The sequence below is a fragment of the Lonchura striata genome, chromosome 3 (genome assembly GCF_046129695.1).
Source record: "Lonchura striata isolate bLonStr1 chromosome 3, bLonStr1.mat, whole genome shotgun sequence".
NCBI classification, from domain to species: Eukaryota; Metazoa; Chordata; class Aves; order Passeriformes; family Estrildidae; genus Lonchura; species Lonchura striata.
Window position 1 is genome coordinate 11069490 of NC_134605.1, and position 14806 is coordinate 11084295.

Genomic DNA, 14806 nt, shown 5'->3' on the forward strand with positions numbered 1-14806 from the left:
ACAAAGTATCAGGTCTTCTACTTGAACAGTTACCGGTTCCAATAAAATGAGCTCTTATTCCAGCATTATGTAAAAGGTAAAGACAAGAAGAGGGGAGGAAGGGAGAGGAAAGACAAGGTCAAGAATGTAATGTTATAATCTTGTATGTATGTGCACATATTATAGAAAGTCTGGAAGTGGAATGGGAAAATGCAATTTTATTGGGGAAAAAATCCTAAGTGAACCTGCTTGCAGTAGCAAAGTAATCTGTACAAATCTGTTGGGAGTCTTCATGTTTGCTTTTTTTTTTCTTTTAAATTCACTTTGTAACATGTTAAAATGTTTAAAGGTGGTATGCTATAATGTATTGTAAGTGGGGGAGAGGGCGAAAAGGTTCTTTCCAACCAAAATTATTCTTGTGAGCCAAATTTCACAATGGTATGTCCATCACTGTGATTCTATAAGCCTCAAACCAAAGCAGGAAGTTGGTGAGCTGAGCACCACAGGCAGATGCTATCCACTGTGCAGAGGTGGCCTTTTGCTGCTGTTCTGACCTTTACTTTAGTGGCGCAGAAAGTGCTTCTTACTTTTAGGGCACAACTGAAACCTGGGGTTTTGCAGCTAGATTACCTCCAAGTGTGGCTTGGTTTGACTCATCTTGCCAAAAATGAGCCAAGATGGAGTTCAGTCAGTGCTTGGACAAAAGACCTTCTATGAATACGTGGCTGCTGTAAATAGCACCTTCCCCCCTGTTCTAGGGGGGAATATTTTTTTGCCAGAAGAAGCTGGAACTTCATCTCTTTCTTAAGGATAAATATTTAGTTGGCCAGTTAACCAGATACTTTAACACACACTGAGCTGGGATTGATGAATCTTTTAGAATAACATTTGCTGGTTTAGTAATATTCTGTCATCTCCTGAGGGTGACAATTCTATTTGTTTGGCCCAGCGTAAAGGCAGGGGTAGTTCTGGACTTGGGAGGATAATTAAGGCCAAGTTCAAAACAAATATGTTTCCTTCTGAACTGGCAGCTATAATGTCACCTATTTTAAGACTTCCCAGTGCAGTTTTTGTATGTCTGGTGTTGCGACTCACTGTATTTTGAGAATCACCTTTTCATTCGGGCTCCCAAGTGTTCTGGTTCTTGTTTGCTGCTTTAGCAGATGACCAGACCTCTTGGAGGAGTATTAACCAATTTCCTTGTACCACATATGAAGTCATGTGTGGTAGGTGAGACAAATTTTAAAACCTCTAGGGTAAAATGTGTTACTTCAGAGCCTGACAGCTGTAGGCATCGATACTGATTCCATGGAAATCCGAGTGAAGTCAGTGGTTCACTTGGTGCAGATGGATAAACAGACCAGCTTTTGGAATCAACCTAGTTTTCAGTCAGCTGCTTATAGATAGAAGATCTCATTTTTTTATAACCTCAACTAATTTTTGGCATGCTTTGTGGACTGGACAGCATGGCTTGACTCGCCTTCTGGAGAGCCAAGCCAAGTGTCTTCTCATAGCATGCTGAACTTAGTGGTCCAGCTGTTTCCAGTTTCACATTATTCCATTCATTTTAGGGGATTACTGATATTCCTAGATGGGAGGGTCTCTTCAGGTGTGCACAGTAGTGGCCACAGAAGTCCTCCATTGTAGGTTCTTAAAAAACACATTACATTTTCAAGAAGTGAGGTTGCTGACAGCAGCAACCTGTTGTTCAAATAAGTGTGTGGATTGTCTCTCATTTTTGACATGAACTCTGATCTGTTATCAGTTCCTGTGCTTCAGCTGCAATAGCTTGATCCTCTCCAGGCTGCTTTCCAGGAAAACAGCTGTCTTCTAGTTGTGCAAAATTCATGCTGCCATGTTTGCTCCACAGTACCTGCTCTAATCTAGAAGCTTCAACACTGTTTTCATTTACTTCTTGTTCCTTGGAATTGCTTCTGGATTTGGTACTTGAAGAACCTTTCTACTGTAGCAAATCTAAACTTGTGCTGTCTCCCAGCCCTCACTCGAAGGGGAGGGACTGTGCTCATTTGAGCTGTTTAACTGGAATACCTTAATTCCTTGAATAACTCTTCTGGACTTCAGAGTCCAATTCTTCTTTGTTAGTAGGTGTTTTAAAGTACTTCACACTTCAAATTTGGGTTCTAGGTTTTGTGAATGTTTACTTTTTCAAGTAACATGGAAGCTCTCTTTTTGCATCTCCACATTGTTTTTTGCTGAGGATTAGCTTCCCTGCAGTGATTTTCAAGTGTGTTAAAGGAATTCCCTTAGAGGTGGTAAAATCACTGCTTTTTTCTGCCTTCACATTAATTTCTTTTCTCTGTTGCCTCCACTGTCCCTCCCACCTTCATTTTAATCTAATTACTACCATGATGAACTCGTCAGAAAGAACCTTTTATCCACTGGTGACTACAAAGGGAGAGTAGAACTATATCAGGGAACATCTGTGAGTTTAGTTTTGTTTGAAGTTTATCCTGTGGGACACACTGACGACTTGATTTATTTGTGCCCTAGACAGGTAGATGGATTGATTGATTGACTGATTTATTGAAGATACCTTTAATTTCTAGGAGGAAATACTACAAAAGAACAAGTTTGCTTCACTGTACCAGACTGAGCAGTGCTCAAGCTGTTTGTCAGGCTTAAATGAGGAATCAAGTTGAATTAGTTATCACCTTAGTTAAATGCTAGTCTGGATTTTGTCCAAAGTTGAAAAAATGTATGTAATGAGACCCTAAAGTAAGTACACCTGTGCTCCCATTCAGAGTCTTGCATGATTGTCTCTTGCATGCCCTCAGCTATAAAATAATTGGAGCAGTGTTTCCCCCGCTGGTTTGTTGCCATTTGTAAACATTTAAAATTTTTGGTATTCTATTACTTGTCCTTGTGTTGTTGCTAAGTCCTACCAGCATGAAACAGGCTGTTCATGGTGGATTTTGCAAAGTTTAACATCTGCAATTTGTCTGCTAGAGTGTTTTTCACTTTTTCTTCAGATCTGTAGTCATAGTACTTGATGTTTAAGTGCTTTTCAATAAAATCCTTCATGATGGATTGGCTATTCTTCAGCTGCTTTACTGCCACTTTGTAGCTCTAGTTCTGAGTGCTGTTCTGTGTTAATTCCTCTTCACCAGCAGCAGTCCCACGTGGCTCATACAGTAGCTGCTGCAGCCATTGAGATTTGCACTGGGCAGCAAACAGCTGAGGTTTCCAACCTGATATTTCTGTAGAGCCTAGAGCAAACAACTTGTGTGTGATATGTGTGTTCTAAGTGTCTACTTGTCACTCATAAAACCTTGTGAGTACGTTAAAAAAAAAAGAAGAGTGAACAATTCTGTGTTGGGCAAATAGTTCTGGTATTGGTGGATATATTTTGACATATGCATGTGGGTTTGCATTATTTTTTTTTTCTAGTTGGAAGAGTCCTTGTCCTTTGTGTGCAGTGGGCCTGATCCAAAGTCTCATGAAGCCTTTGCACTTTAATTCAGGCTTAGTGTTTGCTGTCTGTTCACAAAGCACAGGTGTCCCTTTAGAAAACACTCAGGCACTTTCTGTAAATCATTTATGTCACCTGTGCTGCAGTGTCAGGTAGAGCTCTTCAATATGCATTTGGGAGAGATGGTAGGAGGCAGATAGTGCACTGTGAAATATATTGCAATATTAATTTGTCATTGTCTTCAAAATGTCCCACAAAAAAGGGCAGTAAAAAAGAAATTACTCTGATTTTGCATATGGAAAAATGTACACAATGCCAGCTGTTCTTATTTGCATTTGTGACACTGTGTGAGTGATCTAGCTGGCAAAGGTAAACTGACACTCATATGTTTCTTTATCTAGACTCACTACTTCGGCCTTTGGTTTCTCAGCAAGAACCAGCAAGACCGCTGGGTTGAACTGGAAAAGCCTCTGAAGAAGCAGCTGGACAAATTTGCCAATGAGCCTTTGCTTTTCTTTGGGGTGATGTTCTATGTGCCCAGTGTTTCCCGACTGCAGCAGGAGGTAACAAGGTATGTGCTTCCCTCTGTTCACAGTATTGTGATAGAGCTGGGAGAGAATGGGACTGTGATAGAGCATCTGAAAGAAACACTTGCTCTGTTTCTGGCATTCAGTATTTGCTCAGGTGTCATCTGGTTATTTCCTTTCCTGATGATTGCCCAAATGGGAAAAAATTGGAGAAGTCACCATTTGATTATGTCTGCTTGGGAAGAAGGAAAAAAAAAAGCTGTCTCACTGAATGATTGTGCATGACCAACTGCAGGGAAAAAATTGGAGTAATAGTTACATGACTAAAAACCTGACATCAGTTTTATAAAGGACCATGGTGACCATGTTTTTTCTTCTGTAATTTTCTGCTGATGAAACCACAAAGAAACTCTATATAGAGTTTTAGTTTACTATTTTTAAGCCTACGTGTGCTTTGGTGAAAGTGAACTTTGGCATTTTTTTCCCCAAGTTTTGCTCATCCCACTCTTGATTTTCCCTTATGCTTCACAAAAAGATTAAAACTGTTAAGAGGGCATTAGTCCTTTAATTATGATCAGGGCATACCTTTGCAAACAACTTCAGTGGGAATTACTCTTTTATTTAGAGCCCTGTGCTGCAGTTGTAACAGTACAACTGTTTTGAGGGGCTATTTTTGTAAAACCACATCACTGTGTGGTTTTTGCACATCTGTGCTGTATTGAAATTTAATAATACAAAAAAGAGAGTGAGGAGAAAAAAGCCCACCTCACCTAAAAAGGGGTGGAATTGTTTTCTTTTTAACCAAAATTATTTCATTTATCTTGTCTGAGCAAAGTTGTGCCAGCATAACTGAAGGTAAAGCCTGGAATAAGTGGGTGAAGGCTTCAGGGTGGCAGAAGCCTTGCCACTGAAAAAAACCTGCTGTTGCTGAAACCCTATAATTCACCAACTGGTCATAATAGCTAGAAAAAGATATATAAATAGGGAAGAAAGAATGGCCTTAATTCTAGAAGGCATGGAAAATATGAAGCAATTTTTTTATATTGCAGATTGTGTGTTTTGAAGGATCTTTATTTGACACTGAGCTGGGGAGTTGGCGTTGGTAGGATGTGAAAAAGTTGTGTCTTGAGATGGCAGCTGTCAAGCCATCCCTTGACTACTGTGTGTGCTGAATTCTTGCAAAAGAGTGGGATAAAAGCATAATAAAACTTCAATTTCTCTGAGAACAGACCAAACACTGATGCTTGTCTGTATCTGTGTGTTCCTCCTTTGTACTGCTGGGAGAGGGAAGCCTCGGTACCTTTTCCTTCAGAATGATTTTAGCGTGCAGACGGAATGTCTGAAATGTTGTGTTGCTCAGTTTGTCAGCCCAATCCTGGCCTAGCTGTGTACAAGGAAGAAGCATTGTAGCTACTTGGATGTTATTATCTCTTCAAGCTGCAGCCTGCAGTGCTGATTGCTCATTCATAGCTCACCTGCCGAGGTATATTTGCTCATTCTGCCCAGGCTGGTAATAACAAAACATTTCAGTGACAATTGAACTTCACAGCACTCTCAATTGGAGTGGCTGCTGAATTGTTTTTCTTTCTGAAGTGATTGATAGCATAAGCTGTAGAGTCTTATAAGAGCCTTTTTAAAGGTTTGTAGCAAAGCCAGCAATTTACTAGAGGATTTAAGATACAGAATAGCCCGTTAAGATCTGTTTGTTTGTTTCTTGGAGTGGAATTGCTGCACTGTAGATGGTGTGATGGCAGCAAACCTTCAACTGTGCAATGGGTAGATTCATGTTTGAGGCAATGGTGGGGACCTGGAGGATTCTTCTAAAACAACTGGCAGAGAAAGGCTTTGTTTCTTTGTTTAAAACCTGATTAGATGCACAGATGGATGTGGGCTTATAGAGGTTTTTTTTTTTTTTTTTTGTCTCTTCATTTGATTCAACATTTGCTTTTATTTTGTTAGTGGCTGCTTCTAGGATTAGACTTGATCATGATATGATTACATGTGATGTTGAGGTAGGCACTGGACTCACCCACTCAGTGCCTGCGTATTTGACTTATATTTAGGTACAAATGACAAATCTGTCTGAAATGTAGAGCTTGTGATGAGACACTTCATCCCTTTCTGGGAGGCTGCAGAACCACCACAAACAAACACAACCCCAAAACACAACCACCACCAAAGGCCAAAGATGCAGAGGTGGTGACAGTACTGCCAGCAGTTGACCTGTCACCTTTGTAACCTTCTCCAGATGGAAACATCTCCAGCCATGAATTTGCCTGGCTGTGTTTGGAGTTGGAGGTGAAACCCATCTCTCAGCGGCAAGCTTTTAGTTAATTGTAGACTCCAGGGTTTCCAGGGTTGATTAATATTCCTTGAAGATGATGAAGTCTTCTGAGAATGCTTCAGCAAACACTGACATAATGCATAAGTATTCAAAAACTAGGGAGTTGGTTTCCTGAGCTGGTTTACTCTGCCTCTGAGCTGTAGGATTATAGACTTGATAGCTGGTCTTGAAAAAATTGTCGTCAAATTGAATATTCCTTCCTGTTTTCAGTGACTGCAACCTCCTGTGCCTCACATACTGTCATTGCAAAAAGGGAAAATGATGCAAATATTTTGGACTTTGTTGGTTGAGAGGAGCATTACTTAGGGTGTTGGTCACTGACTCTGAGGTAGTGTTCCTTAATAATTTTGTTTGAAAGATCATCTAAAAGATCTCTTCAAAACAGTATCTGAACCATTTTGTGTTTGGCTGTTCTTTGGTGGTTGGGACCAACAGGAAGAATCCTGGTACCAACATTACAGTATTTATAAAATTATAACTCCTTTACATCTTATCATTACTACTGGAGGTAGAAAATGCTAATTATGCCTCTAGGCTCCTGGATTTTAACTGCCTGCAGGTTTTGGCAGTGGTCAGGACCTCTTCGTGGTTTCTTTGGTAACCTTCTGTATTGGCAAGCCAAGTGTGGAGGCAGAAGTAAAGGTGAGTAACACTGCTCCAAGAACTGTGTCCCAGTGCTGGACAGACTCAATGGAAACCTCTCCACATGTGCCATGCTGAGAGAGGAGTGGAATAGCAGTGCAGTGAGAAGTCAGTGCTGTCCCTCACAGGGTATCACAGTGTGGGAAGGGCAGATGATTTACTGAAGTCAAACACAAGCAGCAGTTGCAGAGTGGTTGAGGTTGGAAGGTATCTCTGGAGATTGCTCAGAGCAATCTAGGGGAGATCACTCTAGGACCATTTCCCTTTGGGTATGGAATGTATTAATGGAAGGAGAGATTCCACACTTACTCTGGGAAATCTTTTCAGCCACCCTTGCAATAAAGAAGGGGGTTTATGTTTAGAAGGTGTGCCATGTATTTCAGTTTGTGCCCAAGTGACCCCATAATTTCAAATTGTTCCTTGATGCTGAGTGGGTGAGTGGGTTACTGGGCTGGCCATGTAACTGGTTATTTAGGACCTGCAGAGCTGCAGGCACCTGCCATATAAACACAAGTACTGCCATGTTTTCATCTGGGATAGATACCTGTAGTTAATTTGTAAGAGGTGTTTCTGATAACATGAGAGCCTGTGGTAAAGAAAATGAAAAGACAAGACTGCCAGAGCAGTTTATTTAGCTCTTAAGCTCTTAGAAGCCAACCTCTGAGACCTGAAAGAAAAGATGAAGCAAAGAGTGCTCTGGGAAGCACATTAATTGTTTTAGTAGGTCACATCTAATTGTGGCTTGCAGCTCTTTCCTTCTTTGCTACAAGAGTGACATTTGCTTGAAGATTAAAATATTAGTGGTGTAGAGGTTTTTTTTCCTCTTTGAATGAAGTTAATCACTGGGACAGAGTAAGAAGCACCTGCAGGACATTGTCAGTCTTGTTCAATTTGTGGTTTTGAATGCAAATACTGGGGCTACTCAGGGCAGTCATGTTTCCTGACCTGTGATGGAGGCTTCCCAAGGATGTTCCAGGGAAAAATACAGAAAGCAGACACTAGTTGTAGAATACCTGTTTTTCGTTTCTGGTAGTGACCATGACATAAATATTATTGCTATGCCTTACTTTCAGTGCACTGTACTCTTGGCATTAAGCCTTCTCTTAGGAAAGCTATTTCCTACATTCTAGACCTCTTATTTCTCTGTCCTTTCTACTCTGTTTCTTTTCTCTTGAATTGATGCTCCCATCTGTATATATTCCCTATTCTAATCCTGTCTCTTCCAAGCTCTCAGTGACTCCAGCATCTCCCTGGCCACTGGTCATGGCATTCTGCTGGTCCCCAGTCCCACAGATGTTTTCCATTTTTACAGATTAATTAAAACTCCATGAGAATTCCTTAAGTTGTCAGCAGGAGTTTTCACCATGTTATTATTTCTACAATTTGAAAATTTCTAGAAGAATTTATGATAAACAGAATTAAAAAACCAAAACAAGTAAACAACAACAACAAAAAAACCCTCTTCAGACTCAATGGCAGTTATAGCAGGAGTAATTTGTGTGGGAGTATGGGGATTGGCACATTAGCAAAAAGCATTTTTCATGGAAGGCTACTTAGACAACCTCTTTTTAGTCATCCAGCTGTTCTCAGTGAGCAGCCATCGCAGATGGAGATGCTGTGTGTGCTTTTGGCATATTTAAAGCACCTGGGATCTGCATACTGTCTGATATAAAGCAGTCTTTGTGATGCCCTGTAGAGTAGATATTTGCATAGATTAGACATATAAATCTGCCTTTTATTTTCTGCTAACTCCTCAGAGAGGAGGCATCCTTTCAAGCATTTATTTTTGAAAAAGTCTTTGTACAGTGTCTAAAGTAAACAAGCTTGCTTTCACTGTGCTCTTGTTCCAAAAACAGAGAACCCACACACTCTTGTGGCTTTTTGAAAATGTGGGTGCGATGCTGCTTTCTGCACAGTTGTCAGCCAATCCAGGGCCTTTTTCTTTCCTCCCCTTCCCACAGTTCTAAGGGAAAACTGAAGTCACATTTTGCTCCCCACGGTATCTCTTTCTCAGCAGGTGATACTGCTGTGCCTCCTGTGAAGGAATAAAGGTGTGCTTTGGTCTGGTTTTCTTTTTTCTTTCCTGGAAGAAGTTTGCAGTATCTTACTAGGTGCTCTGTACTCAGCAGTATCCAGTGGCTTTTGTGCTATTGCAGAGTGGGACACAATTCTGGGAAGTGAGAGCAGCTCCCAGTGTGGGTGCCCCGTGGAGCTGGGCTCCCGTGGTGCTCTGCATGGCAGGTCTGGCATGCACAGCTCTGCAGGGAGGGACATGTTCCAGCACCTGCAGTGTGCTGCACTGGGCTTCTGCCCCAAGTTCAGCTGGCAGCTCTGCCTTTCCCCAGAAGAACGTGCTGTACAGCTTTCCTGTGAAAGGAAGCAGTGTTTGGAATGGGATGGCTGCACCTGCCAAGTGTGGGAATAAATGTGTTTGCAGGTGGAAAATTAGAGCCTTCCAGGCCTCTTCTCTGGATGGTCTGTGAAAATTCAGCCTCAAACTTACCCTCTTTTAACTAAGTGAATATTTATTTCCCTGATATTTTGCTGCCATACACTTTTCTTCACTGTTTCTTGTAGCTGGTTTTTTGTTTGTCTTTTAAGGAAATATTTCTTCTTCACTGTTCCCAGCCTTTCCCTTTCTTTGTTTTTCTATGAGTGTTAGTTGAAAACCTTTTAAGCAGAAGTTCTTCTAATGCCTAAAGAGATACAGACTCCTAGGACTATCTGAATTTTTAAATTATGTGAGTATAAATGTAGAGGGGGAAAATTAATTTTTGAGTGCTTCATATTTACAGGGAAAAATGTTTTTGCAAATGTTTTTAAAGAAACTGGATTTTTTGCCTTCCCTCAAAAAAGTCATTGTTAGATGTCTTGCCTACTTGAGTTTATCTTTGCTTTTAGTCTGCTGTGCTTTTCTTTTCTTTTTTTTTTTTTTTTTTAAAGCTAAAGTTTCACATCCTCCTGTGTAGCTAGCTTTTAATACAAGTCCAATCAGCTGCAGATTTCCACCAGTCCCTGCAGCCTTTTCTGCTAGTTACTGCTCCTTACACTGTGCTTTTAATTCCTGTATTAAGGCTGGATATCACATATCCTCCTGTGCCAGCCTGGTTTTGTGGCAAGCTCAGTGAAGTGGAACTCTTTTGGCTGTTAAGGATATAACATTTACATGTGACAAGTACATGAGGCTGCTTTGCTTTTCATGGTTGCCCACACCTGCAGCTTGTGGCTGCAGAAGTCTCTGTGTGTACTTTTGAGCTCATGGTAGTTGGTTTGGCTTCATTATCCAAAATAATTATTTTGAATATCACACTGTGCTGGAAAAAACAGCACAATGTGTACAATCAGATTTGGTCCAGACATCCTGGACTGTGCTTGCCTGAAGCGAGGACTGTGACCACTTGTGTGACTGTGCTTGTTACTACACCACAGAAAGACCTATAGGATTTTTTAAAATGCCAATGGTTCTCAAAAATGTACGGACATGTAACAAATTGTTGATGAAAATACAGAAAAATAGCATGCAGGATGGGAGGAAAAAAAGAGATATGTGTTTTAGTTGAGTGGATTGGTAAATGAGAGAGAATTGAGTGATACATGGCAAATGAGAAGGTGGAGTGTTTAAAACAAAAAAAGTCCAGAGTCGGTCTTTTACACCTGGAGATTTAAGTCAGAATTTAACCCTTCAATGTTCCTGGTGTGTAAGAGTGGAAAAAAATTTAGTTTTCAGGCAGCAGAAGTTTCACTGCCTTGCCTCTTCGTAGGAGCCTTTGTCAGTTTGTGTTTATGGTGTACTTACCAGCACATCTTTTAGGGGCATGCCTGCTGTCTTGGAAAGATCTTATCTGGAGGCAGGCTATGTAGTTTCCAGAAAAACGATTGCACTCATTGCTTTTCTGGGAAGTGTCATGGCCACTCGTGGTGCTCGTGCTGATGAGCTCTACTCACACCACACAGGAAAGGCCCTGACACAGAGCCCTCCCTCCTGGCACCAGGAACAGCTGCGTGCTGGAAAGATGATGCACCTCCTCTTCATATGGAGCAAAAGTGTTGTCTCCAACATAAATATGATATTAATGGTCAGAAGAGTCCTGTGTTTTTAACTATTTCCAGTTATAAAGTTTCTCAGTTCCCTTTCTTTCTTAGATTGAGCTGGACACTTGTGTAGCATAAACCAGTGTAGCTTCTTCTAGAATATTTCCAACTTTATCATTATATATAAAATAAATACATAAATATATATCATATTTATATATATATATAATATTTCTATTTTATAGAGAGCTTTGGATCAATGGACTGCAATGTTAAATGATTTACATGAATTAAACCAGTTTCGGCTATACATAGAAGCTGTATCAAATGAACAGAAAAGGACAGGGTAGGAATGTATAAGAATGGCAGACCTTAGAAAGGGAAGATAATTTAATCCTATCAATCTTGTCAAAACTTATGTTCTCAGCTAAATGACTTGGGGAGTCAAATTACTGGATAAGTTTTGAACACAGGAATGGTGTGATATGACAGTGAAAGGGCATGGGGTGCCAACTGCCCCATATGTAGTGGTACTGTTTCTTTCCTGTTTAACTAGAATAACTAATAGAGGTGCTGTAGGTATGTGCTGAGTACTGAAACACAGCAAAAGAAGAGTTGGGACAAATACTAATATAAATGCCTTATTCGCGAGAGTATTTGTGAGATATCATGGTGAAATCTCCCAGAAAACCAGTAGGAACTCTGGAGCTGAAATTTTATAAATTGAGGCAAAAAAATTTTTGCTGTAACAGAATTCTCTTGGTTTTAGATGGCTGTTGACAGGCTGCATGACCATACAAGCCCCAGTTCTGGTCAGGGTCCTCAAGTTGATTGTCTTATGATTGGAACTGCACCCATCTCCCAAAGCTCAGAGAAAGGGAAGCTCTGGGATTGATTCGTAAGTAGAGCCAGGGAGTCCTGAGTCCTCAGGGACCCCAGCTCTCTTCTGTTGGACAAAATTGTAGGTGGGTCATGAAGTAACTTAGAAATGTTGAGGGTTTTTTTGGTTTTTCCTTTTTTTTTTTTTCCCTTTTTTCCCTTTTTTCTTTTAGTTTCTTTTCCTTCTAGCTGCAGGAATTAGGGCTCATGTTGTCCAGGCAAGGGAGCAGTTCTGGAACTGCATGCAAGTTGGATGAGTCCTAAAAGTCCTGGGTGGCCACCCAGGCTTAGACAGTCTGGGATATTTGTGTTTTGGTGCTCCTTTGATGGTTTTATTGTTTTGTTTTAATTATTAGACTTTTTAATATTAGTGGCTAGTGCAGCATGAAACACACACATTAGGCTTGTACTTGCCTTGTTGTAAACACCCTGATACTTAATTAGCTTTCATGTTGTATTTAGAGAACAGCAACAACAAATAATGTGCAGTATTTGCCTGGTTCTTACTGTGTTCATATTATTGCAGTGTATGTATTGTTTCACTTTTCAGTAATACTTTTCAGTTGGTTCTTTTTGGATGTGTATTTTATTAGATGTTTAAATTTCGACTTAAAAGTAAGAACTCCTTCAAGGAAGACCTAAGATTCAACATGAATTCCCTGTTTATAAAATATTTGCTGAGGAGGGCAAACCCTTCTCCCAGCTGACTTTCTTCAGTGAATGGGGAGCTTGTTCTCTGTGTGTTGGTTATTGAAAGCTGAGCTCTTTGTGCCAGATATTTTAAGAAACTGTTGATGCTTAGATCTAATCTATTGCATTATACTGTGCTTTTAGACCAGAAAGTGAATGTGTTTTCATGTGTGTGGTTGGGCAGTACATATGTAGCAACTCTGAAAAATAGTGTTGCATAACTATAAATACAGTGTAGGATACTTTCAGCCTGCATTCTTGCTTTACTGTGCTTTGAAGGCAGTGGCTGTGGTGGTTAGAAATGTTGCAACAGGAATGTCTTGGCATTGGGCAGATTCACATTTATATCTGATCATAAGGAAATAATACTAATTTTATGCTCTGGGGCTTAGTCACGTGTGGTAACATATTGCTTTCCTGATGGGAGCTATTTCTACATTCAATTCCAGTAGAACAAATACTTTTGGAGTAATCTAGCCTTTTTTTACTGGACCCTTTTAAATGGTAGCAAAGATTGCATTCTGAGGTTCTGCACTTCTTGTAAAGTAGTGATACTTCATTTACACAAGTTGAGAGAGCTTCCTCTCTGGTCTTAGATAGTCCAAGTTTAATCCCGTGCAGGTATGGTACTGGAGGCATTTGCACTTGGGAAAAAGTACTTTGGATCTCCTTTTCTTGTCCACCTGGGCACCTGTGCTGTTGGAGACATTGGCTGAGCCTGTACATTGGATAAGCAATGTGGATGGCTTTTGCCATGGCTGACAGCTGTAAAAGATTCAGATTTTAAAGAAACAATTACACAGCTGGCTACAATGTAACTTTATTGTCCATGCTTGTGATTTTTATTATGTTAGGGCTTTCCCTAAACTTTGAACATCTTGGAATGAGGTAATGATATGAATTTCAGTCTGGGATTTTTTTACATGTTCAGAACAAATTTCAGACTAGATTAGTAAAGGGCCAGTAAAGAAGGGCATGAAAGGTATGATTCTAAATATTTTATAGTTTTCAAAAACCAGAAGGAAAAAAAACCCTAGTTTTAGCAAAGAAAGAAATATTCTTCAATAATAGTATGGCTTTGAGGGGTCACAAAATCTCTCAAGTTGGAAGGGGCCCATAACAATCACTGAGCCCAGCTCCCTGCTCCTCTTAGAACTACCTAAAACTAAATAATATGATTTAAAGCATCATTCAGATGCTCCTTGAACACAGGCTGGTACGGTAGTCACTTCCCTGAGAGCCTGTTCTAGTGACTGACCACCCCACAGGTGAAGAATCTTTTCCTCATATCCAATCTGAACTTAGAATCACAGAAGAATCATGGAATAATTTGGGTTAGAAGTGACCTTTAGAGGTCATATCTAGTCCAGCCCACCTACAGTGAGCAGGGACTAGGTGAGCTCCCCAGAGCTCCATCCAGCCTGATCTTAAGTGTTTCCAGAGATGGGGCAGTCATCACCTCCCTGGGAAACCTCTTCCAGGGCCTCACCACTCCCACTGTAAATAATTTCTTCATTATGTCTAGACTAAATCTACCCTCATTTAGTTTAAAAACATTACCCCTTGTCTTACCATAACAAGCCCTGCTTTGTCCCTGTTTTACAATCCCAGTGTAAGTACTTCACCTAAGGCAGCTTCATCCCATTTCCTTGTGTCTTATTCCTGGTCACCAGAGGAGGTGATTGTTTATAATTAGGACACAGCTGCAAACCACTGTGTTAAAAATGTGTCTTGATTACATAGACTGCCAGGATTGAGCCTTAATTCCAGAAAGAAGTGCTGAGGGTCCATGAGGCTGAACCCAGTACTTTAGACATTTTATAAAGAAGAAGGAAATATATTAAGCATTTTGAAACTTGCTTTGAAGCTTCTCTTGCAGGAAAAAAAGTTCTTCTGCCTTCCTGCATGGAAACAAAAACAATTTGAGTGGCCTATATATTTATTTTGTGATATCTGACAGTTGAAATGGTGCTGAGGCTAGAAATCTGGGCTTCTGCTTTCATCAGCGAAGAGCTTGGAGCTGTGTTTGGATGAGTCACACCGACTGCTTTTTGTTTCTCAGCCTCTGAGGAAGCTGTCCTCACCGCTGCTTAGTGATAAGACTTCTCTTAGGAGGATCACTGTGATAACCTGGAGTTGTCTTCTATTTAATCCAGCTTTTCTTGCTCCTTGGCTTTCTCCTGTCAGATTTCCCAGTGCCACAAAGACACATGGCTGCATATCTGTAGCTGTACTGCTAGCAGTACCCATTCTGTGTGTGTTTGTGTATTTTTATAAAGTCTG

The 14806-nt window shown here is 40.4% G+C and overlaps 1 protein-coding gene across 3 annotated transcripts in view; it reads left to right on the forward strand.

The window, feature by feature from the left end:
- PTPN14 (protein tyrosine phosphatase non-receptor type 14) overlaps positions 1 to 14806 on the forward strand; it is a 109932-nt gene that overhangs the window by 42323 nt on the left and 52803 nt on the right. For all 3 annotated transcript variants that reach the window (XM_021547594.2, XM_021547595.3, XM_077781883.1), the window contains exon 3: positions 3811 to 3980. In XM_021547594.2, coding sequence (XP_021403269.1) covers positions 3811 to 3980 — 170 coding nt within the window. The remainder of the gene's footprint in view (positions 1 to 3810; positions 3981 to 14806) is intronic.